The 27,967-nt window shown below is 43.8% G+C and overlaps 1 protein-coding gene across 1 annotated transcript in view; it reads left to right on the plus strand.

Moving 5' to 3' along the window:
- lrrc2 (leucine rich repeat containing 2) overlaps positions 1-27,964 on the plus strand; it is a 40,911-nt gene extending 12,947 nt beyond the window's left edge. The window contains exons 7-10 of the mRNA XM_034199355.1: positions 7,005-7,150; positions 7,924-8,076; positions 9,526-9,701; positions 27,671-27,964. Coding sequence (XP_034055246.1) covers positions 7,005-7,150; positions 7,924-8,076; positions 9,526-9,701; positions 27,671-27,720 — 525 coding nt within the window. The 3' untranslated portion in view covers positions 27,721-27,964. The remainder of the gene's footprint in view (positions 1-7,004; positions 7,151-7,923; positions 8,077-9,525; positions 9,702-27,670) is intronic.
- The last annotated feature ends 3 nt before the right edge of the window (positions 27,965-27,967 follow it).

Below are 27,967 nucleotides of genomic sequence, written 5' to 3' on the forward strand. Positions count from 1 at the left end.
CTAGACAAAAGTTAAACAAGTACAAACCGCAGACTGTCTGTGTCATGGCGAATACAGTCGCTGGTTTATTTATGTCTGTATAGGCCGTTGTTGGAAGTGTGGACGGTCGGAGAATATACTGCGTTAGCTTAGCCAATCTCCATTTAGAAAACACACATTTTAAAAGGTTTTTCGCCTGCCGTCTGTCTGCAGACTTGTCAAAGCATTAATTCATGGTTTTTACTAACCAGTATCAGTATGTTGTTACTTCGGCATCATTTTGAAACGTGTATTACAATTAAATCACAGTCAAATATGTTCATCTTGTTGTAGTTGTAGCCCCCTTGCCAGCGATTCTCTCTCTAGTTTAGCATACTCAGTCCGACTCAGCCTGGTTGTTGGCCCGCTATGAACCTCGATTTTATCGGGCCAGAAAAACTGTGAAATAGTACCCGCTAGCCGGTACTACGCCAAGTGGAAACGCAACCAAAAACGGCTTAAACCGCGCTCCGTAGTGGTAATGCGCGGAGGTAATTAGTGAGCTTTAGAGGTAGATGTATGTTGGAAATAAGGACAGCATCAGGATGGCTTTCACCCCTTTACCCTGCTTTTGTTCGGCTAACTTGCTTAAGCTTCATATTTACAGCACAGCCATGAGTGGTACATGTACATCAAACCCTTCACTACTATTTGTTTATGTACATAATGTGTTATGCTATCAATCAGAGGTGGAAGAAAAACATTGAAAAAAACTAAATGTTTACTTTAATTAAATGTATGATGTCAACAGATTTCACATAACTGTATAGAGAACCGCAGTGACGCATCCTAAAACCCGGAAGTAAGTTAGCATTTTTACCACTTCCAGTTCCTTTCGACAAAAAGTAACAATTAATATATTACAATGCAATTACTCCATAAGATTTTGGAAAATAGCTCGAAATAAGGTCTGTGTTTGTCACAAATTGAAGAGACAGATCATGTTTTGTTCTACGACATTAAATACATCAGCAGTGACCCCACTGGTTTGAAGAGTTTACGTGTCTGAAAAACGATGGTTGTTAACATGTGGCTGAATAGGACTACAGAAGTTGTCGAGGCCGCTGTACGTCATTACACCGAACACGTAAACACTCCCGCTAAGTTTGTTTGCCCTGTTCTGCTTGAAAGCAAGTACCTGCCTCCTGCAAACTGTTCAAACAAACACTTCAACTTGTACAATTTTGAATCTGTAGTTTTGAATATGGATCTCAAGTCGGCGTGACGTTGAAGCAGCGACCCTGCTGTAGTTCATTTATAGCATAACGTTAGTGTAAGGGAAACTTCTGTGTAGCAATGCAGTGGGAGTCACCGACTCAGGAAAGAGACACGGGAAGAGCAGGAGCTTTGATGTCAAACACTGATGGTTTATTTGGAGCTTCGGCCGGAGAATTCACATCACAAGTCACAGCAGCCACGATCTGACTGCACGGTAGAGTTGCCACGTCAATTCTGAAGAACTCTACCCCAGACCCCTGTATTTAGCTAGTTCCGAGAGCATCATCAACATGCTGCATAACAAGATAAAATCACAACACCTCTATCAGCTGACGCCAACAGGCAGGAACATAGAATCATAACACCTCTATCAGCTGACGCCAACAGGCAGGAACAGGGAGACAGAACACTGAGAGCACAGCAGCCAAGGTTACGAGGTGCGTGTGCTCAGTCAGGACAGTTTGAACTGATAAACTGGGTCAAAGTTATGGGCCTTGGAAAATATTCCCCAACAGTTAGCGTTTTGCTTCAGGCGACTAGATTTATGATTCGCAAATTATAAAAGTAGGGTAGACATGTGATCCTTTTCTTGAATGTGTCTCAACCACAGACCTTATTTCGAGCTATTTTCCAAAATCCTATTGAGAAATTGCATTGCATTGTTGTCCAAGGAGTTTACTGGGTTTTATCACTGCGGTTCTCTATTGAGTGGCGAAGTCCCTCCCTTTCCGGTGGACCTCCATGGGACCTTATTTCGGAAAAATTATGTATTGAAGTCAATGGAGATAGAAAGATTATCTTTCGATCCCGTTTGAATTGTGCCACGAATTACACATATGATGTTTGTCAATTTAAAAGACAATTTTGGCAGTAAAAAAAATAAAAATGTGTCGTAAAACTGTGAAGTAACACATTTGTTTGTGTGAAACAGTCAATGAACTACATCTCTGGTCTTGCACAACAACACACGTCACCAAGATGGCCGTCACTACTGTCTTGTCAACGAAACGATTGACTACCCTCACCATCACCACAATGAAACACATCCAGAAGAATGTCATGCAAAGCTGCCTGCCTGCCTTCCTTTGATTCTCTCTGAACTGCCTGGTCTTTTTAATGTTTAATGTCAACCATTTGTGCAGATAGCATGAAGTAGAAAATATCGCCGATGCTAATGTAGCGTTAGCATTTCTCCCCCGGGCTTAAATTATGTATTATAGAATGATCACACCGGTGTGACAGTACTCTTCAAAGGGTTCACGAAATATGACTACTACTCTTACTGTTTAGCATTTTGGGTTACTTAATGTTACGTCATATTAAGGCTAATACAAATGACAAGGCTAAGGCTGTAATGCTAACTAACGTGCTAGCTACTAGCTAGGTATCTAACTTGATCCAGTCACTCCTGGTCCTTTCATCAGACGGGAAGCGAAAGAACGAGCAAGACCCATTGCTGGTATGATAACAACCTGGTACTAAGCACACAGGCATCTTGTTAAAGTTATCTGATCTTAGCTATCTCTTATATTTAGCGGAGGAAACCAATTGTGACATCAGTTATGACATCACTTACTCTGGGATTTGTAGTCTTTCTAGTTGCGTATTTTTCATAGTCTTATATTTCAACAGTTTTACGACAAACTGTGACTTTTTTGACATGGAAATTATTTTTTAAGATTGACAAACATCATATGTGTAATTCGTGGCACAATTTAAACGGGATCGAAAGATACGTTTTCTCTCTCCATTGACTTCAATACATAATTTTTCCGAAATAAGGTCCCATGGACAGGAAGTAGATGGGCGTGACTTCACCACTCTATTAGGTTAGTTGATAGTGTCACTACCCGGGGTCCTTCTCACTTCGGTTAAATGGATTCCTTGCGTCCCTCACTTGCGTCGTTTCCCTGTGGCTAGTCCCTCCCACCAGGGAAGCATGGAGAGACGCAAGGAAACCACGAGAAGCAGGGAAATTAGTTTTAAGAGCAATGGGACGTCCTTTCCTCCGGAGCGTCACGTGAAGCGACGTCCGTTTGTGATGACGCTGCACAGCTGATCGTCTGACAGCAGCTCTGTCCCCGTTATTTTCACAAACACCCCTGCCTCTGTTAGTACACATTTACTGACACAAACATTTGTATCATCTGTTGTAGACCCAAATAAATAAAATAAAATAAGAACTAATTCTCAAAAAAGATAAACGCCATTCTTAAAATGTATAAACGAACAATAGTTTGATTAATATTACATTACATTACATTACATTGCATTTAGCTGACGCTTTTATCCAAAGCGACTTACAATAAGTACATTCGACCAGGAAGACACAACCTTGAAGAAAACAGAATCATATAAGTACATCAGGTTTCATAGAGCCAAACATTTCAAGTGCTACTCAACTGGCTTTAGGTAAGCCAGTCCTTTATTAGTATAAAAGTGCTTCGTTAATAGTTCTAACGCTCGAAGTGGAGTCGAAAGAGATGAGTTTTCAGTTTGCGCCGGAAGATGTGCAAGCTATCTGCCGTCCTGATGTCAATGGGGAGCTCATTCCACCATCTTGGAGCCAGGACAGCAAACCCACGTGTTTTCGCCGATGGGAACTTGGGTCCCCCTCGCAGCGAGGGCGCAACGAGTCGTTTGGCTGATGCAGAGCGTAGTGCACGCGCTGGGGTGTACGGTTTAACCATGTCCTGGATGTAGGAAGGGCCAGATCCATTCGCAGCATGGTAAGCAAGTACCAGTGTCTTGAAGTGGATTCTAGCAGTTACCGGAAGCCAGTGAAGGGAGCGGAGGAGCGGAGTGGTGTGGGAGAATTTAGGAAGGTTGAAGACCAGACGAGCCGCTGCATTCTGGATGAGCTGCAGAGGTCGGATGGCACATGCAGGTAGACCAGCCAGGAGGGAGTTGCAGTAGTCTAGGCGTGAGATGACGAGAGCCTGGACCAGAACCTGAGTCGCTTTCTGAGTCAGCTGGGGACGTATCTTCCTGATGTTGTAAAGCGTGTATCTGCAGCAACGGGTTGTAGCAGCGATGTTTGCAGTGAAGGACAGGTTGTTATCTAGGGTCACACCCAGATTCCTTGCAGTCTGAGTCGGGGAAACAACTGAGGTGCCGATGTTGATTGTTAGGTCAAGAGTGGGACAATCTTTTCCCGGGAGGAAGAGCAGCTCAGTCTTGTCAAAGTTGAGCTTGAGGTGGTGAGCAGACATCCACTGAGAGATGTCAGCTAGACAAGCAGAGATGCGTGCAACGACCTGGGTCTCTGAGCGGGGAAAGGACAGAATTAATTGGGTGTCATCAGCGTAGCAGTGGTAAGAAAAACCATGCGGGCTAATGACTGATCCGAGCGAATTTGTGTACAGGGAGAAGAGGAGGGGACCAAGAACAGAGCCCTGAGGGACCCCCGTAGTTAATTGACAAGGGTCGGACTCAGACCCTCTCCAAGTCACCCTGTAGGTACGGTCTTTCAGGTGTGAGGTGAGGAGAGAAAGTGCAGAGCCTGAAACTCCAAGTTTTTGGAGAGTGCGAAGGAGGATCTGATGATTCACCGTGTTGAATGCAGCAGACAGGTCCAATAGGATGATGACAGAGGAGAGGGATGCAGTTTTGGCAGTGTGCAGTTCCTCCGTGACAGCAATGAGAGCAGTTTCTGTGGAGTGACCTGCCTTGAAACCAGACTGGTGCGGATCCAGAAGGTTGTTCTGATTGAGATAACAGGAGAGTTGTTTAAAGACAGCGCGTTCAAGTGATTTAGACAGGAACGGGAGGAGAGAGACAGGCCTGTAGTTTATAACATCAGACGGGTTGAGAGTGGGTTTCTTTAGGAGAGGGTTTACTCTTGCCTCCTTGAGACTGTTTGGAAAGTGACCAGAAGTTAGAGAAGTGTTGATGAAATGGGTGAGAAACGGTAGAATATCAGGAGCGATAGTCTGAAGGAGGTTTGAAGGGATAGGGTCCAGAGGACAGGTGGTAGGGCGGGCAGAGGTAATGAGGGTAAGAACCTCACTTGGAGAGAGAGGGGAAAAGGAGGTAAGTGTGTTGGTGGAAGGAGGGTCTGGTGACCCAGCGGTGAGTAAAGGTGAGTCAGGAAAAGAAGAGCGAATATCATCAACCTTTTTTTCAAAGTGGGTAACAAAGTCGCTTGACAGAAGTGAGGAGGGGGGAGGAGCTTTTGGAGGGTCCAAGAGGGTGGAGAAGATGGAAAATAGTTTTTTAGGATTGGAATAGGAAGATTGGATCTTATCTTGAAAGAAAGTGCTTTTTGCCTGAGAGATCGAAGCAGAGAAAGAGGAGAGCAGAGCTTGATAGGTTAGGAGGTCGTCACGGTGTTTGGATTTCCACCATTTCCGCTCTGCTGCCCTAAGGACGGTTCTATTAGCACGCAGTGCATCATTTAGCCAGGGAGCAGGAGGGAGAGATTTAAAATCTCTCAAACGCGATTTAGCCGTTTAAGCTACAATAACAATTTATACAGAGTCGAATAAATGAAACAGAGAAGTCTAATTAAACAAGAATATAACTTACAGTGGTTGCTGCGTCAATAGGTAATGTCGTCACCGGGTCCAGATGCACACTAATATTGATTAGAGTGCACAATAGAAATACAATAATTGAGAGAAGAAAAAGAGATATGTTATCTATCAAAACCCAGTTAGATTAACATTCATTGGATTGCACACTTTGTTGTTCAGATATATCACATATTTGTAACTAAATAATACATGAATTGAAACAAAACACGGTATAAACTGAGGAGTGAGTCCCGTGAGGTTCATGTATTTTCTTCACTCTGCTCTCATGTCAAGAAGCATCAGATCAGTGCATGCGCTGCATCGTCCAATCAGTGAGCGATACACAGTAAGGGGCTGGGCGAGTGTCTGAGGATTTCATCGGAGGATGGTCTGGTGGTTCCTCGGTTATAGCTCCTCCATTATCGCTCCTCGGTCCTCCGGCAAAAATAAGGCCATTGGGACGCTACTCAAGATGGCGCAGACAAATCAACTTCCGGTGAGACCGAGACCGAGGAGCGAGGAAATGAAAAATAAGAGAAGTGAGGGCCCCCGATCTGCCGCCCTGCCCTATCTGCAGTGCGCATGTGCGAGATGGTCCGCCATATTGGACAACTCCGTACGGCAACCCAAGAAGGACACTTGACACTAGATCTAGATCTTGTACTCGAGTAAAAGTACAAGTACCAGAGTGTAGGAATACTCTGTTACAAGTAAAAGTCCTGCAGTCAAAATGTTTCTCAAATCAAAATATACTTAAAGTACCAACAGTAAAAGTAGTTATTGTGTAGATTGGTCCATCTCAGAATATTATATATGATATGTTTTATAATAATTGATCATGAAAGTGTTCTCAAAGCTGGTAAAGGTGCAGCTAGTTTGAATGACTTTGTATACTGCAGGGTAGCTTGTGAATTTACTCCAGGTGGAACTAAAGTCTGATTTAACACTTGATTATATTTCACATCATTAATCCACATCTGTAAAGTAGCTAAAGGTATTAAATACATGTAGTGGAGTCAAATTACATGATTTACCACTGAATTGTAGTGGGGTGGAAATATAAAGTAGCATAAAATGGAAATACTCAATTAAAGTACAAGTACCTCAAAATTGTACTTTAGTAAATGCACTTAGTTACTTACATCACTGCTATCAATCAGTTAAAAAGTCAATACAGGGATTGTTCGGAGCTTCATTTGTCATCATGTCTGGGTGAGTATTGGTTGTGCGTTGACGGTGATCTCACTGTGTCAGCTGAGCAGCCTGAAGCAGCTGCTTCACCTGGACATCGCAGAGAACTGCTTCAGATCCATCCCCATCTGTGCTCTGAGGATGAGCGCTCTGCAGCTGCTGGACCTGAGCCACAACCGCCTGGGCGACCTGCCGCAGGACATGGACAGGTGACCACCACCTGGAATCTGATTACTCTGAGCAACATGATCCTGGACATCCACTGGGAATGTCTCTTTACTTTTATCAGAAGTGTCTTCAAAGCTGACACTGAAATAACTGAAACGTTGACTTTAATTAAATGGGTTATGTCAACCGATTTAACCGATTGACATAACTGTATTAGGTTAGTTGAAAGCAATATTATTCAGTTTAAATACACATTTTAGCTTCAGCTTAATTGTATTGCTTTCAACTAACCTAATACAGTTATGTGAAATGTGTTCACATAATACATTGAATTAAAGTCAACTTTTTTTCTTACAGTTGTTGTTACATTTAACAATGAATTCAATACATATTTCGAAATCATTAAGATGTGCAAAAAAATACTTTTATGTCAGTGTTTTACTGATCTTTTATATTTATTTCCAGAATAGTCTTTCCCTTCCTTCTATTTTGACTTGTCTCTCTCCACTCTAACACATGTAAATATATATATATAACATATGCAGTTGACTTGAATAAAAGCCGCACACACCCCACCTTTTGAAATCAGAACGAGACTTCTTACTCAGTGAGGTTAGTTCTGCATTTAGCTGAACACAGTTCCACTCAAATGACCACACAATCATTTTGTGTATTAATTAAAATGAAGCACTGTGTGTGTGTGTGTGTGTGTGTGTGTGTGTGTGTGTGTGTGTGTGTGTGTGTGTGTGTGTGTGTGTGTGTGTGTGTGTGTGTGTGTGTGTGTGTGTGTGTGTGTGTGTGTGTGTGTGTGTAGGTTGGAGCAGCTGGTCACCCTGTTCCTCCATAAGAACAACCTGACTTATCTTCCTCACTGTCTCACCAAAATCTCAACGCTCAAGATGATCGTCGTCAGCGGCGACGAGCTCAACTCCATCCCGACCAGACTGTGCAGGAATCCCGAGATCAAGTAGAGAAAAACACACACATCCTCAGTCCACACAGACATCAAGTACACACACTACAAAGACATCCAGTACACAAAACACACTGACACCAAGTACACAAAACACACTGACACTAAGTACACAAAAAACACTGACACCAAGTAAACAAACTACACTACGTCCAGTACACAAACACCACCAACATCAAGTACACAAACACCAACATCAAGTACACAAACAACATCAACATCAAGTAGACAAAGAACACCAACATCAAGTACACAAACACCAACATCAAGTACACAAACAACACCAACATCAAGTAGACAAACAACACCAACATCAAGTACACAAACAACACCAACATCAAGTAGACAAACAACACCAACATCAAGTACACAAACACCAACATCAAGTACACAAACAACACCAACATCAAGTACACAAACAACACCAACATCAAGTACACAAACACCAACATCAAGTACACAAACAACACCAACATCAAGTACACAAACATCAAGTACTCTAACACCAACATCCAGTACACAAACTACACTACATCCAGTACACAAACACCAACATCAAGTACACAAACACCAACATCCAGTAGTATACAAACTACACTACATCCAGTACACAAACTACACAGACAAACAAAACCAACATCAAGTACACACACACACCAACATTAAGTACACAAACACCAACATCAAGTACACAAACAACACAGACAAACAAAACCAACATCAAGTACACACACACCAACATTAAGTACACAAACAACACCAACATCAAGTACACACACACACCAACATTAAGTACACAAACACCAACATTAAGTACACAAACAACACCAACATCAAGTACACAAACACCAACATCAAGTACACAAACAACACCAACATCAAGTACACAAACACCAACATCAAGTACACAAACAACACCAACATCAAGTACACAAACACCAACATCAAGTACACAAACAACACCAACATCAAGTACACAAACAACACCAACATCAAGTACACAAACACCAACATCAAGTACACAAACACCACCAACATCAAGTACACAAACACCACCAAAATCAAGTACACAAACAACACCAACATCAAGTACACAAACTACACAGACAAACAAAACCAACATTAAGTACACAAACACCAACATCAAGTACACAAACTACACTACATCAATTTCTGAAACAACACCAACATTAAGTACACAATCACACAGACATCAAGTACACAAACTACACACAAACAGGCAGAGCTGGCAGATGTTTTTGGACCACAGTGAACAACTTGTTGTTTTTGAGGATAAATGGCAGCTACTGTGTATTGAAGCAGAATATTTCAAAACGTGATCAGAGGTTGGCTTTGGGACAACTGGACCAAGCTTTTGGAATGCTTGGATCACAGGAATGAAGCTTTGAAAGTGTTTTGCTCATGTTATGAAACTGTTCTCAGGTTTATCAGACTTTGCGACAACCGTGCGACTGCAGAGAATAAGAAGAAAGAGGAGGAGGAGGAGGAGAAGAAGAAGAAGAAGAACAGGTGGAGAGAGCCGAGGGAGGAGGAGGTGAAGAAGGACAGCGGAGAGAAGGAGTTCATCGAGCTGTACGTCGACTCGCTGAAGGACAGAGGTGAGAGGAAAGATGCATTTATTATTATCAGGTAAACTCCAGCTAAAATAATACATTTTTTATATCTTTAAAACTGTATATTGATGCTTATTGCATTTTTTGTCTGTTTAGTTTATTCGTATGTGGCATCTTAAAGACTTATATGCTTTTCCGGTTATTATCCGCACCCTTTGTGTTATGTAGCTTTTTCTGCATGTAAACGATCTGCAAAGTCACAAACCTTCAAAGTACACCCTGTAGCGAGTAAAACTCTAACACGTGTCTATGCTGCCCCAGAACGCCTCGTTAGAGATTTTTCTTTTTCCATTTTTTTCTTCCGGGGCCTACTGACGTAACGCCGACCAAATGGACCAATCCGCGGAGCTCCGCACATACACACACTAGGCTTGTTTGAGACGAGCTGCGGCTCGCCTCGAAAGTAGACGAGAATAATCGATCGCAGCCGGGAGAGGTCTCAAAAAGCTCGCCTGAAGTCGGACAGGTCGGAGTCGGCTTCTTTTTCTTCTTCTTCTTCTTTTTCTTCTTTTTCTTCTTCTTCTCTCGGTTTTTGGCGGATTGCAAACCGGAGTCGGCTTGACTCGGTTTGCATTTATAAAGAATGCACAAATGTGTTGTGTTGTTAATGTCATATATGTAGGCTACTAAGTAAATACATTTGTTCCTGCTCAAGATTAGATTCAACTGTATTGTTATTGCACATATTACAGGTACTGAGACAACGAAATGCAGTTTAGCTTCTAACCAGGTGCAACAAGCAGTAAAGTGAAAAGTAATGTAAACAATCTACAGAATAAAATATAGAATGAATTGAATGATGAATAAACAGTGAGGGATATGAATACACTAGATCAGTGGTTCCCAAACTTTATCAAATTAGGCTTCATCAAAGCAGCAACACACTCATTTAAACCAGATAGGTCACAACATTAAAAATGAGGCAAAGGAAACTCAGCAGAAATTCAGCACAGAGAACTGTCAATGCAAGGAAGCTGCATTGTCCATGGTCCTGAACTACAAATTATAAATGTAACATTTCAGCAATCAGCATTGAAACATGTGCTATTGTAAATATGTTTGCCGACTTACAAATTAGTGAGATACATGTGCATGTCGGGGCGCACAGATTTTTTTAATCCTTGGTGGCACTGAGGAGAGGGCCACTTGCAAGTCCTGTTCAACAGAGAGCCGTGACCTCCTGTTGTTCTTCATGTAAATCAGAGTAGAGAACGCCAACTCCAGAGATGGGGTCGTTACTCAAAAAATGTAATATATTACATATTACTTTTAAAAAAAAAAGTAATATATTAAACTACTTTGTTACTATCTACATAAAGTAACTCGTTACTTTACTCGTCGAACACGTACGAACTGCGCATGCGTGAGTGGCAATAACTTTCCTTGCCAGCAGGCGGCGGTAGTGTGTATTTGTCATTCAAAACAGGCAACAACCGGAAAACAGAGAAGAAGAACAGACTGCATGATAGAGATGGCAAATCCGGATCATTTTATGGACTCGGAGTCTTCTGAGTCAATCATTGAAGAGATCCGGATCATACGAGTCATTTGAGTCATTTGAGTCATATGAGTCAGCATGACCAAGACCGTAGAAATCCTACCGGTGAAACCGAAAAGTTGTTGCATTTAACCAGCATATTAAACTAACGTTACATTAACCTCCGCTACACAGTGTCTTTTGCTTTAATAAAACATGTGTGTGTGTGTGCATTTTAAAAAATAAGTGTTTTGCATTATATGTATATAGTTATTTTAATATGTTCCTGTACTTAAGCTAATTTTGCACAATTGTGTTTTCATTTAATAATAATAATTGTATAATTACATTTTATATATTCTAACTGTTTTGAAATGTTCTATAATTTGTTTCTTTTTGTGTGCCATGTTCAAAATAAACGAGTTTCCAAGTAAGATCCGATTCCTTATTGGAAATGCAGCTATTATTACAGGAGAGTCTCCTGTAATAATAGCTGCATTTCCTGAGGAGACTGTTGCACAACATGACCATTTTGTTAGAAGTCTACACTGAAACTTAATTTAGAGCCGGAAAAATCGCGGGATCCGTGAATCCAGGTCAATGATCGAGAGAGACCAGTAGCCTACGAGGACTCAGAGCCGTAACATATAGCAGGCAGCAGATCCAGAGATCCAGCAGACTCGTCCCCATGCACGAATCTACAGCAGACTCAGCCCCTCCTCCGGCTCGCACGGCTCCCGCGAGTCCCACGGCTCCCGCGAGTCCCACCGCTCCCTCGACGAGTCGCAGCAGACTCAGAGATTTGCGGACTCACGGCTCACTCACGGCTCACGGCTCACTCACGGCTCCCGCGAGTCCAACGACTCACGGCTCACTCACGGCTCACGGGACTCTGGCGGGAGCCGGAGGAGGGGCTGAATTTGCTGTTGATTCGTGCATGGCGACGAGTCTGCTGGATCTCTGGATACAACAACGTTGTAATGTGATTGTACACGTTATAAAGAGAGTAAAGAGTGACGCAATTTATAGTTTTAATTGTTACGTCACATCAGGTGTAGGACTCAAAGAACTCGGGTTAATCGAGAGGGAGACTCGTCACGACCGGCTCATTACTAGGATCCGGGTTAATGATCCGGATGAATCATGACTCGCCCATCTCTACTGCATGATATAAACAAACAACAAATAGCGTGTGCGGTAGCTTCACCTTAGCATGTGTTCTTTGCAGGTGCTTGTTGAGGTTTGACCACGTGGTGTTTCCAGCAGTGGATAACAGCTGCTGGCCTGGACACAGTTTGCACCTCACCGTCACATTCCTGTCTATTCTTCGGACGAACTCAAAATAATGGGCATACCTCCACCCCTCGAAAGTTATCGCTGACTCAGCCATGTTTATGCAGCACTGCACTTCAGAGTTCCCGTTAGCCGGTAATTACCGGACTACGACCGGTAAAATATGCTGAAGACCGGCAAATCTAAATCTCTCCGGTCAAAGTGTCCGTTCAAAAATAATTTCCGTTTAGCGCAATACCACATCAGTTGCGCAATTTGCACCATTTATGTGACAGACAAGAAGAGTATGTGACAGACAAGAATAGTCAATTCTAATGTCTAACACGTAATGTGGAGAAAGAGATGTCCTCATGGGTTGATTGTGCGTTGATCTGTTGGTAATGCCTCGGGGTTCCGGTGGGCATGTAAACAAATGCATAATGCTGCGCTATACTTTGTGGCCTCACCCGGTTGCATAGCGACACTTATTGTTTAGGTGTCTTTTAATAAGCAGGTAGTCATATCATTAGCTAGAACTAGCTGGATCTGATCGATATGGACATAAACGCGAGTGAAATCTAATCTGACGGGAGAGAGAGATCAGCTGCTGCTGACGAGTCGACACGCAGCTCTGCATGATCACAGAACAAAACACACACTTCAGGTTAGAATATCACACGTAGCTATTTTAATGACCTCTCAAACTACCTAAACTAGTTATATGTTTAGTTTCAATGTCGGGTCACTCATTACTGATCCGCGAGCTGCATGATACTGACGGGCTGTCAGGAGAGGGAGAGAGCGCTCCGTTTATTATTCCCGTGTTATTGTAAATTACTGTTCACTTTTGAATAATGTAGTTAATCTACTATAATTAGTTTAATATTGAATCATATCAATTTGTTTTAAAGCTCAATAAATAACAAAGAAGACCTTTGACCTGCACTTTTCTCATTTTGTCCGGAAGATTTAAACTTTAACGGACATGTTGACATGTTGATATTCTAACGGGAACTCTGCTGCACGTGGAGATGTGGACGCGCAGATTACGTACATATAAACCTACAAAGTACTGATATAGTAAATAAAAAAATTATTTTTGTGTAGTTGTATATTGCAATAATAACGTATGGTTGTCACAAAATCCCACGGCACACCCGGACTTGCCTCACGGCACACCAGTGTGCCGCGGCACACCGTTTGGGAACCACTGCACTAGATATACACAGCAGCCTGTGAGCAGTATGAACAGTGTGTATGAATATGCTAAGATATATAAAGTATGAAAACGGTAAGCAGTGCAAGTATAGTATAAAATATATAGATATTAATTTCATGATGATAAACATTGTGGAACAATGATACAAATGGGAATGGATGTGGCGACGTAAAACTGACACAAAATAACAACAAACTTTTGCCGAGCCAATTGGAGAGTTTCATCAGCAGCACGGGGTAAAAACCACCAATGAGCGCTCAGCTCGAGATACCAGCGAGTCGTTTCCCATCAAGCATTTCGCTTCCGCAGCCCGCGGAGAGGAACTGCGCCGCCTCGCCGCGCCTCGCTCTCAAGGCTGCGGGCGTCTTTGTCCCGCGAGATTTCAACGTCTCATGTAGGCGAGCCTCCAGAGCAAGTCGGACAAAATGACTAACCATCATGCAACGCACTAGCAAGACGGTGATCGCAACTGCGCAGGTCTCGCTTGTCTCAAACAAGCCTAATCACTCAGCCTTACCCCTAGATTCCACCGGGTCCGTCTGCGTCATGTTGCGGCTGCGCCACGGTTTTGGTCCGGCCTCCTCCATGGCGTTATATTTGTGCCTCTATCCTGAGCACGCAATGAAACATGCTGAGCATAGAAAATGCGATTGAGCGCCACTTGAACATTTTTGAGCACAGAGAAATATATTTTCTCTCATAAAACTCCTGCTCCGTGCGCAAGCAGACCGCTGCACGCGCTCTCCAGTAGCGTGGCGTGGGGAAAAAATTAGGGGAAGCCAATAATACGTCCTTTCTTTTGGGTCGGGGCCCGGGTGTGGTGGTCAATGTAATAACGTAACCAGTTGAGTGATTACAGCACCCGGTATCATTTTACACACATTTGTATCATACAGATGCAGGACTTACACACGCCTGTTATCTAACCGACAGGTCCGCACGCACTCTCCAGCCGAAACTCTAATAAGCATTCATTCACAAACTAAATCAGGAGACCTTTAACGTTTTACGTCCGATTCGCTCCTTTTTTCCTCGCTGTACACAGCTCCAGTTTGGGCCTGTCATCAGATTGTATTTGTTGTTGCTGCTGTAGCGGAAGTTTAGTACAATTATTTTTGATTAAATACTCCAAATCTCCACCTTCCATAATTGCACTTGCTTCAATTGCTTGCTACTTTCTAACGGCGGTGAGAGTGGTGCAGAGACGCTATCTATCTTCTATCGATTAGATTTATGATTCGAAAATTATAAAAGGGTAGACATGTGGATATTATCCGACTGAACAAAACGTGCATTTATCTAACAGGTTCGTTTTCCACTGACCTTATTTCGAGCTATTTTCCAAAATCCTATGGAGAAATCCCATTGCTTTTTTGTCGAGGGAAACATGAGGGAAACCGAGCGCAGCTTACTTCCGGATTTTAGGACTGCAACACTAAATTGATGCGATTTGATTGGATTGTGAGGCCTCTGGCTTCCCTTGGCATGGCCCTGACTAATCACAGGTTGACAGGGGCATGACGTGAGCCTTGTCTGATTGGTCAATCCCTCCATTTTTTTTCACCAAGGGAAGCCAATTTCGGCTGGCCTCCTCTCGCAATAGTGAGTGCAATCTACTGTTTCACCATAACATCTAGAGGGGCGCTGTTTCACTATTTGTAAAATACTCAATGAGAATGGGGGAGAGACGGGCCGGCAGCAACACACAACAAAGAATTTCCTAAACTAAACGAAGTGTTTTTATTTATTTATTAAAATTATATAACTACAATCCGAAAAAACAGGGGAAGCCTGGCTTCCCTTGGCCTCCAGGAGAAAACGCCACTGGCGCTCTCTCTCCCTCGCTCGCTCGACTTCTCCAGCCTGTGTGCGCTCAGCTTTGCCTGCGCTCGCTCAAGTTGTCACAGCGTTACAAATGTGCCACAAAACCAACCAATCAAAGAACTCGAGAAGGTCAATTCTGATTGGCTGGTCGTCTCCAATCATATCTTCTATCTGAGATGAGAGAGGGATTTTCGGTTGCCATCAGGCTGTTGACGTTCTTATTACACATCCATCGTTGACATTTACACATGCATTTACAGGACATGACAGACTCGGATAAAGAGAACGTTCGCAAAGATCGCGGCCACTCTAGTCAATGGGTGCTATTCCACCACACGCGGCGCGTTACGGCTCAGAAGCGTCCCAGAAGCGTCCCAGAAGCGTCTCGGCGCAGGGCTTCTCTAAAATTAGGATGAATCCTATTTTTGACGCGACGCAGCCGTAAGGTAATGTCGGGCAGGCAGGAAGTGGAATGGTCAGAGCATCCGGGCCAGGCCCATCCCCCACATATACTAATTTTGCAGACCCCCCTCCTCACCTTCTTCTCTGGCTGCATGGGTGCTGCATGGTGTCTATGTCTCTGTGTGGGACCTGATTATATATTTGTATCTTAATTTGCTTTGCAAGTTGACTGGTGAGCCCGTTTTCTGCTTGTCCATCATTTGGTAATTAAACCTCCCTTTGTGGCTTCAGAAGATCAGTTTCCGCACTTTTTTCTCGTGCCTGGTCATTTCTGTGCTTTGTTACTTCCCTTCGTACCCCTAGATTAGGAGGGAACGTAACAAAAACAACACCTTCACTACGACACGCACAATGGACGACGAGGTTTTCATGATGGAAGTGGAAAAATACACTATTTTATACGATGTAACCACACTCTAAAAACGAATTCAGGCGACCTTTCACCTCCACTTAATTAAATGCATGGTTGCAAGATAAAAATGTGAGTTAATTGATTTAGATAAACATTTTAAGTTGCAAACATTCATTTATAAGTTGTTTTGACGTAATCCATCCATCCATCCATCTTCTCCCGCTTATCCGTGGTCGGGTCGCGGGGGTAGCAGTTCCAGCAGAGAGCCCCAAACGTTCTTTTCCCTGGCGACATCAACCAGCTCTGACTGGGGGATCCCAAGGCGCTCCCAGGCCAGCGAAGAGATATAATCCCTCCACCTGGTCCTAGGTCTACCCCTTGGTCTCTTCCCAGCTGGACGTGCCTGGAACACCTCCCTAGGGAGGCGCCCAGGTGGCATCCTAACTAGGTGCCCGAACCACCTCAACTGGCTCCTTTCGACGCGAAGGAGGAGCGGCTCAACTCCGAGTCCCTCCCTGATGACCGAACTTCTCACCTCATCCCTAAGGGAGACACTAGCCACCCTGCGGAGAAAACCCATCTCGGCCGCTTGTATCCGCAATCTTGTTCTTTCGGTCATGACTCATCCTTCATGTCCATAGGTGAGGGTAGGAACGAAAATGGCCCGGTAGACAGAGAGCTTTGCCTTCTGGCTCAGCTCCCTTTTCGTCACAACGGTGCGGTAAAGCGACTGCAGTACCGCTCCCGCTGCTCCGATTCTCCGGCCCATCTCACGCTCCATTGTTCCCTCACTCGAGAACAAGACCCCGAGATACTTGAACTCCTTCACTTGGGGTAAGGACTCATTCCCTACTTGGAGTTGACAGTCCATCGGTTTCCTGCTGAGAACCATGGCCTCAGATTTGGAGGTGCTGATCCTCATCCCAGCCGCTACACACTCGGTTGCGAACCGATCCAGTGAGTGCTGAAGGTCGCAGACCGATGAAGCCATTAGAACCACATCATCTGCAAAAAGCAGTGGTGCAATCCTTAGTCCACCGAACTGCAGACCCCCTCCCCCATGACTACGCCTCGAAATCCGATCCATGTATATTACAAACAGGATTGGTGACAAAGCGCAGCCCTGGCGGAGGCCAACCCTCACCGGAAATGGGTCCGACTTACTGCCGAGGACCCGGACACAGCTCTCGCTTTGGGAGTACAGAGATTGGATGGCCCTGAGTAGAGACCCCCTCAGCCCATACTCCCGCAGCACCTCCCACAGTAACTCCCTGGGAACTCGGTCATACGCCTTCTCCAAGTCTACAAAACACATGTAGACCGGATAAGCGTACTCCCAGGCCCCCTCCAGGATCCTTGCGAGAGTAAAAAGCTGATCCGTCGTTCCACGACCAGGACGGAATCCGCATTGTTCCTCCTCAATCTGAGGTTCGACAATCGGCCTGACCCTCCTTTCGAGTACCTTAGAGTAAACTTTCCCGCGGAGGCTGAGTAGTGTGATGCCTCTGTAATTGGCACACACCCTCTGATCCCCCTTTTTAAAAAGGGGAACCACCACCCCGGTCTGCCACTCCTTCGGTACTGTTTCCGACTTCCACGCAACGTTGATGAGACGTGTCAACCATGACAGTCCCTCAACACCCAGAGCCTTCAGCATTTCTGGGCGGATCTCATCCACCCCTGGGGCTTTGCCACTGTGGAGTTGTTTGACGACCTCAGTGACCTCCCCCCGGGAGATTGGTGTTGATCCCCCGTCATACTCCAGCTCTGCCTCTAACATAGAGGGCGGAGTTGTCGGGTTCAGGAGTTCCTCAAAGTGTTCCTTCCAACGCCCTAACACTCCATCAGTTGAGGTCAACAACGTCCCATCCTTACTGTACACAGCTTGGATGGTTCCCTGCTTCCCCCTCCTGAGGTGTCGGACAGTTTTCCAGAACAACTTTGGTGCTGCCCGAAAGTCCTTCTCCATGTCTTCTCCGAACTTCTCCCACACCCGCTGCTTTGCCTCGGCCACGGATGAGGCTGCTTCCCTTTGGGCCTGTCGGTACCTTGCAACTGCCTCGGGAGTCCCCCGGGATAACAAATCCCTGAAGGCCTCCTTCTTCAGTCGGACGGCTTCCCTGACCACCGGTGTCCACCAGGAGGTTCGAGGGTTACCGCCCCTTGAGGCACCTAGGACCTTGAGACCACAGCTCCCCGCCGCGGCTTCGGCAATAGAGGCTTTGAACACCGACCACTCTGGTTCAATGTCCCCAACCTCCACAGGAATGCCCGAAAAGCTCCGCCGGAGGTGTGAGTTGAAGGCCTCCTGAACTTGGGCCTCCTCCAGACGTTCCCAGTTCACCCGAACTACACGTTTGGGCTTACCAGGTCTATCCAGAGGCTTCCCCCGCCACTCGACCCAACTCACCACCAGATGGTGATCAGTTGACAACTCCGCCCCTCTCTTTACCCGAGTGTCCAAAACATACGGCCTCAGGTCCGATGATACGATAACGAAATCGATCATGGACCTTCTGCCTAGGGTGCTCTGGTACCACGTACACTTATGAGCATCCTTATGTTCGAACATGGTGTTTGTTATGGCCAATCCATGACTAGCACAGAAGTCCAGTAACAAACCACCACTCCGGATCAGATCAGGGGGGCCGTTCCTCCCAATCACGCCCCTCCAAGTGTCTCCATCATTGCCCACATGTGCGTTGAAGTCTCCCAGCAAGATTAAAGAGTCCCCTTCAGGAACCCCATACAGGACTCTTTCCAGGGTCTCCAAGAAGGCCGTATACTCTGAACTGCTGTTGGGTGCATAAGCACACACAACAGTCAGAGTTTTCCCCCCCCATAACCCGCAGGCGTAGGGAGGCGACCCTCTCGTCCACTGGGGTAAACTCCAACAACGAAGCACCTAACCGGGGACTTGTGAGTATCCCCACACCCGCCCGGCGCCTCACACCTTGAGCAACTCCGGAGAAGAATAGAGTCCAACCCCTATCCAGAAGTAAGGTTCCAGAGCCGACGCTGTGCGTAGAGGTGAGCCCAACCAGATCCAACTGGTAACGCTCCACCTCCCGCACAAGCACCGGCTCCTTCCCCCCCAGGGAGGTGACGTTCCACGTCCCCAAAGCCAGCTTCTGTCGCCCGGGTCTGGTCCGTCGAGACCCTCCGCTTTCACTGCCACCCTTCTGGCAGCGCATCCGACCCCATCGCTGTTTCCCGTAGGTGGTGGGCCCGCGGGACGGAGAAGCGGAGGTGTTGCCCACGTTGCCTTTTCGGGCTGGGCCCGGCCGGGCTCCGTGGCAAGCCCGGCCACCAGACGCTCGCCGACGAGTCCTCCTTCTGGGCCTGGCTCCAGAAGGGGACCCCGGGCTTCCTCCGGGCCGGGTATCCTCACTTCTTGTATCGTCTTTCATGAGGTCTTTTGAACCAATCTTAGTCTGGCCCCTTGCCTGAGACCAATTTGCCATGGGAGACCCTACCAGGAACACAAGGTTCCAGACAACACAGCCCCCAGGTTCATCAGGGCACACAAACCTCTCTACCACGGTAAGGTGCTGGTTCATCAGAGAGGGTGTTGACGTAATAATGTTGGTAATTGACAAGACTGAACTGCTTTTCCCTCCGGGAAAAGACTGTCCCACTCTTGACCTAACAATCAACATCGGCACCTCGATTGTTTCCCCGACTCAGACTGCAAGGAATCTGTGTGTGACCCTAGATAACAAACTGTCCTTCGCTGCTACAACCCGCTGCTGCAGATACACGCTTTACAACATCAGGAGGATACGTCCCCAGCTGACCCAGAAAACAACGCAGGTTCTGGTCCAGGCTCTCGTCATCTCACGCCTAGACTACTGCAACTCCCTCCTGGCTGGTCTACCTGCATGTGCCATCCGACCTCTGCAGCTCATCCAGAATGCAGCGGCTCGTCTGGTCTTCAACCTTCCTAAATGTTCCCACACCACGCCACTCCTCCGCTCCCTTCACTGGCTTCCAGTAACTGCTAGAATCCACTTCGCGTACCATGCTGCGAATGGATCTGGCCCTTCCTACATCCAGGACATGGTTAAACCGTACACCCCAGCACGTGCACTCCGCTCTGCATCAGCCAAACAGCTCGCTGCACCCTCACTGCGAGGGGGACCCAAGTTCCCATCAGCAAAAACACGTGGGTTTGCTATCCTGGCTCCAAAATGGTGGAATGAGCTCCCCATTGACATCAGGACAGCAGATAGCTTACACACCTTCCGGCGCAGACTGAAAACGCATCTCTTTCTAGGGGTGTAACGGTATCCGTATTCGTCCCGTACCGTCACGGTTCGGACGTCACGGTTCGGACGTCACGGTTCGGCACATGCAGTCACACGGCGAATAGGCCTACGCCTTTTTTTACGAGTGGGAAAAAAGTCTGTCACTCAGGGCAGTATTACACTATATAATCCTGGGGGCGGTATTGTGCCTAAAAGCCAGCCGCCTGTAAATAACAAATGAAGAACAAGAACAAAAACAAAACACAACAAAACGAACACAATACATGAAGAAGAACAGTTAGTAGCTACGGCGAGTTCACACAACACACAGGAGCTAGAAGACCCACCTGCTTCTTTTAAATCAGGTGTGTGGGAACATTTCGGGTTCCCTGTGGACTACAACAATGATGGGGTGCGAGTTGTGGATCGGACGAGGACGGTGTGTTGGCGTTGTTCGACAGCGGTGCGGTATGCTAGTGCCTAGTGGTAACACGTCAAACATGCTCAATCACATCCGAGTCAGTCTCAGTCCCCAGCGAGAGGGTTTTCTCGACGGCAGGTGATATAGTTACGGCCAACAGATCTGCCCTCACTACTGACAACTTAGACAAACTCATCTTTCTGAAAAAAAACTTGAAAATAGAGTAAAGCTTGAGTACCTTTATTTAGGCATAATGGCCTCACACACTCACAAGTTAATTACACATGTTAGACATTGCTCCTAAAGGTACAGATTGTATTTCGTTTTATATTTATCATTGTATTTATTTTATATTTTGACATCAGGAGATGTTATACAGTTCTGTATTGCCTTTTATTGATTGTGATTGAAACACTTTCTTATTATTTATTTTAATATTTTCAAGACATTCTTTTTAGTTGTACAGCTTATTTAACCTTTTTGTTTGTCATCAGCCAATATAAATAATATGGCCATCTGAGTGTGCGTGTTACTGTTTGTGGTTTGTTTTTAACTGTGTAATACAGTTAATGATTCCAAATGTTAGAGTTCCTTATTTTCATACCAAAACTTGCACTACTGTTAAAAATAAACAGCAAAAAAAATTATGCATTTGGGACTTTTTTTAACTTTTCCTTGTTGTACCGAAACCGTACCGAACCGTGACCCCCAAACCGAGGTATGAACCGAACCGTGACTTCTGTGAACCGTTACACCCCTATCTCTTTCGACTCCACTTCGAGCGATAGAACTGCTAACAAAGCACTTATATACTAATAAAGGGCTGGCTTATCTAAAGCCAGTTGAGTAGCACTTGAAATGTTTTTGCTCTATGAAACCTGATGTACTTATATGATTCTATTTTCTTCAAGTTTGTATTTTGTTGGTCGAACGCACTTATTGTAAGTCGCTTTGGATAAAAGCGTCAGCTTAATGTAATGTAATGTAATTACATCAACTTAATATTGTGTGTAATTTGAACTCTGATTTCTGCATTAATTGACTTAAAACTAAATTCAAGTTGTAGTAAGTAATGCAATTGGCTTGATAACTTAATTGTTCTACACCTTGAGTTAAGGATTTCAAGTCCACTCCCACTTAACATGCCTGGACAAGTTCCGACAGTTAAGACAAATAGAAATACAAAGGACATTTTAAGGTGAGTGTCATCTTTTGTCATTCAAATACAGTAGATAGCCTTGTAGTTGCACTGTATAGGCAAATTGCTGTTTGACCAAAATTAGCAGCCTTTGAACTGTGAATAGTTCTGTGAGAGGATACAAAGTAGTAGAGGCTACTGTGAGAGTACAAATACTTTGGTTACTGTAAGGGAAACTTCTGTGTAGCAATGCAGTGGGAGTCACCGACTCAGGAAGGAGACACGGTGGAGCAGGAGCTTTGATGTCAAACACTGATGATTTATTTGGAGTTACGGCCGGAGAGTTCACATCACAAGTCACAGCAGTCCCGGTGACTGCACGGGTGGTTGCCACGTCAATTCTGGAGCGCCTCTCTCTTGCTAGCCCATTTAACTGGTTTCACAGAGAGTAATCAACATATTTTGATAAGATAGCTTTTAGACAGTTGGGCACACTGAGTCACTTGCGTCCGTCACTTATGGCCTCGAAGATGTCATACCTTGGAGTCCACAAACAACAAAGAAGGAAGTGTCCCAGTGCACCCACAACAACAGACCATCTGTGACCTAGTGTTGACCGGTCACAGAATGGGAACAATAACATTATGGCTGAAACAGCCTGTGTCCTTAAAGGAGGTAAACAGACGTCAGGGTTGGTCCTGTACGTCATATCTAGGAGTCTAGGTCAATTTATTTCCCTAACAGTCTTCTCTTTTTATCATTTATGATAACCTAAAAATATTAGTCTAATAATAATTTGGTCAATACTTAACTCAATATTCGAGTGTGGTCTCACCTTACATTAATTACATCACAAAGTAGAACAAGATTGAAACATCCAATCACAATGATTGATACAGCCAATCATAATAGGAAAAATCATCTCTCATCAGTGTTTGATCATCTTTTGTCAAAAGCATAATAATGAACACACATAAAACACAGGTGCACAATAGCTAAATATTTGTTTTAAACTAATATCTTTTATCATTTACCATTAGTTAATTTCATTCATCAAACTATAAAATCAAAACCAGCTTGCCGCTTTAAAGATTTACTTCAAGGCAATCACTAGTCAAAAGCATTTTAAAACTCAGGACTGTAAGAGATCCAGCTAAACATTCACAGTTAGAGTATAGAATTCACAATGGTGATTTGATCAATCTGTAATCTGCAAAATTGCAGTGTCCTCAATTTTAGGATTACTTTAAGAGTCAGGCACTTAGTTTTAGTAATATCAATACATTCAAAATCTGAAAAGGAAAAGTTAGGCAAATATTCAAAGACTTTTGTAAAAACCTGGAAAGGAAGGATTAAACATTCTTAAAACTTGAATTATTACATTTGTGAATGCTACCACTGATCTGTACCAAATTAAGTCTATCAATTATTCCTATTAGCCATACTTACCTGAGCTACTTATGGTACTTGGAAAGGATTCTTCTGTGTTTATCTAATGTTGAATGTATAATATCAATTTCTTTAAATTATACTTCTCTAATTTGAGGATCAAATATGCTACATAATTGTTATATGAAATATTATAAATATTAGTTTTGGGCCAAAACTGAAATTAATCCAGTACTTGAAACATCATTGTAGGTCTTTCTGTGCATGGATAATACATTAAAGAGTAGTGTTGTTAAGCCTGATTGCTGGACGATTAAGGATATTAACATTATCTGTGATAATAGTAGAAATAACTTATGATTTAATACTTTATCATCTGAAAATATTAATTAATTAATTTTGTTAAGTGCGAAAGTGTAATCTGATCCGGCAAAAATATATGAATCACCACTATTCAACACATGTCTCGTCATTGGAAATATAAAAACAGTCATTAATTGTACATATGTAAACATCCAAGATATCAAATCAATTCAAAGTTCATCTTTGTACGAGAGCTGGAAGAATGTGTCCTTCAGTCTTTCTGACTCGTTCTCCTCCTCTCTTTATGACAACGAGTGTCTGGTGTGTGTAAAGGCATCCTGATACTGTAGATTAGCACTGAGGTGCTGATTGGCTCAAACTCTTCGTCATCAGAGCGTCATATTTCAACCCCCCAATTGCTCTGCTTTTGTGGCTCATTCAGTGAGCACTGTATGATCACCCCAGTGAAACGGAGGCTCATCCGCCTGCATTCCTTCTGCTATCTGCTTGAGAGCAGTGCAACTGCGTATTCCAAGTGGCGCATCCAGGTGTCCCCCCCGTGATGGGAGAGGTTAGGAAGACATCTGCTCCTCCAAGAAAAAAGGAACCTTGTAGCCTCTGAAGTCCTCGCTCGTCCCGCAGGGTTGTCTGCCTGAGCCCACCGAGCAGAATGGTGAAGAAGCATCCCATCTCCTCAGAAAGTTGAAGATTAGAATCCTCTCATCTCGAACGACCTTGTGCCTCCTTGCCCGTGGATGAGGGGTGCCCTCTGCAGCCGGAGAGTGTGACCCTCTCTCTCTGACCCTTGGCTTTCAGAGCTGTCCTAGTTATTGGGTTAACACTTGATAGGGATGTTTTCCTGAGTGCCGACAACTCAAAGTAATGGATTAGCACATTATCATTTAATTACAAAAATAGGATAGGCCCCTCAGAATTATTTGGGAGCCTTCCTGACACATGCACATGCATACATGTAAGGTTTGTGTTAGTCATTTAACATGCAAGAATCATATACTCATCAGTCCAAAGCAGAGAAATGTTATTGTAATTTAAAGGTGAGCTAGTGCCTGGATATAACCCCTTCTCAATGATTCTAAATGTTATATTAATTCACCATTTGATAAAATATTAGTTTATCAGAAATATTTTCTTTTTTTCTCTTCCATAAAACAGGTTTGAGAAATAAATGTTCCAATATAAAATCAATTACTCAATATAATTGACTCTTCCCTCCCCTTTCTTACATATGTCACATATGAAATAATAACTTAGGAGTCTATTTAAGCATGGTGTAGTTTATAATCTATTACTCGAGAAGACTCAGTATCACCTGTGTGCAGCTTGCAAAAAAACAAAACAATTGTGAGAAACATATATTATGCAGGAAATGCATACCTTTGTTGAAAAACAAAGCATATCTGATTTGGGAGGAAAAGCTTCATCCCCTTAACATCTGAGTCACTACTGAAGGCATAGCATGAATGATAGTGGGTGTCTGAGGGTGTTATTACTGAGGAATGTCAAACAAATTCAAAACCTTACATTTGAAAACAGGTTTGCATTCCTCCACTTAAAGTGACGTTATCATTGGAAACAATAAAAGCTAATTGTTTTGATGTAGAATCTATCAATTGAATCGTCAGAGCAGAACAGAATGGTTGTATTGTAGCCTGAGTACCGTGCAGCCTTTAGTTTTAACAGGTGGAAACATTGTCCATATAATGTGAATACATGTAGAACTAAGAGGACCCTGACATTAGGCCTATTTTTTTTTAAATAGTAGGGGCCTTTAACAGCTTGTCAACCTACAGAAATCCTCTGCATAGCAGTATGAATAGCCTTAAAAAAACAACCCACTCTGCGGTAACGAGAGTCATGTGTCTGACCCAAATGCCCTAAGTTAAGCCGTTAGTCCCATCTGACTGACCCAAGGGTTGGTGCTGGTGTGACCGGGAGGCTTCCAGGTGTTCAAAGCAGATGTCAAGCTTTCAGTTCATGGCTCGGTGGGGGGGAGCCGACCCACGTGAGACAGTGTCAATTTGTGGAGCGTCATTGTCTCTGGGAGCAGGAAATGGTGCCCATTCTCGGACCAGACCATTAATGTCATTTCATGTAGAGCAGCCATAGCATCTCTGTGACTGCACTCAGCCGGACTGTAGCAGGGTAGAACTGGGTGACTCTTAGTGAAGCCGTCCAAGGCCATAGACAAAATGGAACCACGTACTAACAAAAGGGACATAAGGTCATCAATGTCTCTCTTTACCATTGGCCTAATTGCACAACAAATGAGTGGGGAAAATAAATGTGGAGCACTAATCCATCATGTGAAATGTTGAGTTAATCTAAATAATTACTTATGGGTTGAAATGAAATTAACATTAACATTATAACTAAAGTCAGTCAAAATTGGACTTGCACGGATCAGAATCTAAGCAATACACCATTTCCCCAGCTCTGTAATGAAAAGGATAACAAGATTAGGTACATTACAGGAGTGTTAAAACACCCAAACATGCACACGTATCTTATTCTAGTAGAGATTAGAGGACAAGGTCTAATGTTGTGAACAAAATTATCAAGTCAAAGTTATTTTGTTTATTCTATGTTATGTACCACATTTAATTTAATAATTAATCTTGAATTACTAATAACTTTAAAGAAGGCAACAATTTACAATTTGGATAAGGTGAATACTTATTCAAAGTGTGTGTGTGTGTGTGTGTGTGTGTGTGTGTGTGTGTGTGTGTGTGTGTGTGTGTGTGTGTGTGTGTGTGTGTGTGTGTGTGCGTGCGTGCGTGTGTGTGTGTGCGTGTGTGTGTGTGTGTGTGTGTGTGGGTGGGTGGGTGGGTGTGTGTGTGGGTGGGTGGGTGGGTGTGTGTGTGTGTGTGCTTGTCTGCCCAATGTTTAAAACATTTGGGACAGCACAGCAGTGAGAATGTTATGAGAACCAATATGTTGTTTACACTAAACTCGAAGGAAGCTAGACTGGTGTCATTTTCTGGTTGCTAGTAACGCCATTGTAACACATAATCACTGATGTTCCGCTGTAACGGTGGTTGACTAATCAGAACAGAGTGGGCGAGCTGACCATGAACAGAAATGTACACACATCTGGCCAACTCCATATGTGTGTGTTCACAAGTGAAATAAATGTGTAATCTTAATCTCAATGTAGTGCTCAGTGCTGTCGGAGTGCACACACACACACACAACACACACACACACACACACACACACACACACACACACACACACACACACACACACACACACACACACACACACACACACACACACACACACACACACACACACCGGACATCTCCTTCATAAAACTAATAATAAGGCGTAATAATCGGGTGTTTCGGGAAATGTTAAAGTGTTTCGGGACTTATAAATGTGTCTCAGTTCTTGTAAAAGCGTTTCGCTAATGTAATTTCGTTTTATAAAATGTAATTTTGTTTTTATAAAATGTAAATTTGTCTCAAGCTTTGTTAAAGTGTTTCACACTTTTTAATTTTCTTTTGCAACTTCTCAGCCACCGTAGTAGACCCCTACACATATAACAACTTAGACTATGCAATAACACCCCTTGTTGTTAAATACCAACTATGTGCAATACATATATATGCCGTATGTGCAATATATACTTGGCTGCTCTCAGAACTGGTACAGGATGTGTTGTAAATTGTGTAATTTTTCTTTTTCATTTCTAATTTTACATTTTGTATACATTTGAGTGTTTCAGTAACTCAAAATGTTTTAAATCTCATTTTAACGTTTAAATTCAGTTTAAATTTACAGCAGATGATCTCATAAATCAGCTGATTCGTTGTTTGTCCTACACCAGAAACCGTCCCTGAATCTACGACCAAAGTCTCCATCTCCTGCCTGCTGTGAGGGAGAGGAGGAGGAAGATGAAGCTGACAGTCTGTCACCATGTGAGTGAATTGAAGATCATTGGAGGGTGCTCTTTATATTCACATTACGTTCAGTAACTTTACGTCATTTCATGCTGATGAAATACATTAGCTAACGACACGCTATTTCGCTAACTTCCTGCCTCAATCTCTGAAGTTTCGGTGTTTCTCTCAGAGGGTGTCAAAGGGGATATGATTATGAAAGGGGCCATATTCTGCTGATGTTC

The sequence above is a fragment of the Gymnodraco acuticeps genome, unplaced genomic scaffold (genome assembly GCF_902827175.1).
Source record: "Gymnodraco acuticeps unplaced genomic scaffold, fGymAcu1.1, whole genome shotgun sequence".
Classification (NCBI taxonomy): Eukaryota; Metazoa; Chordata; class Actinopteri; order Perciformes; family Bathydraconidae; genus Gymnodraco; species Gymnodraco acuticeps.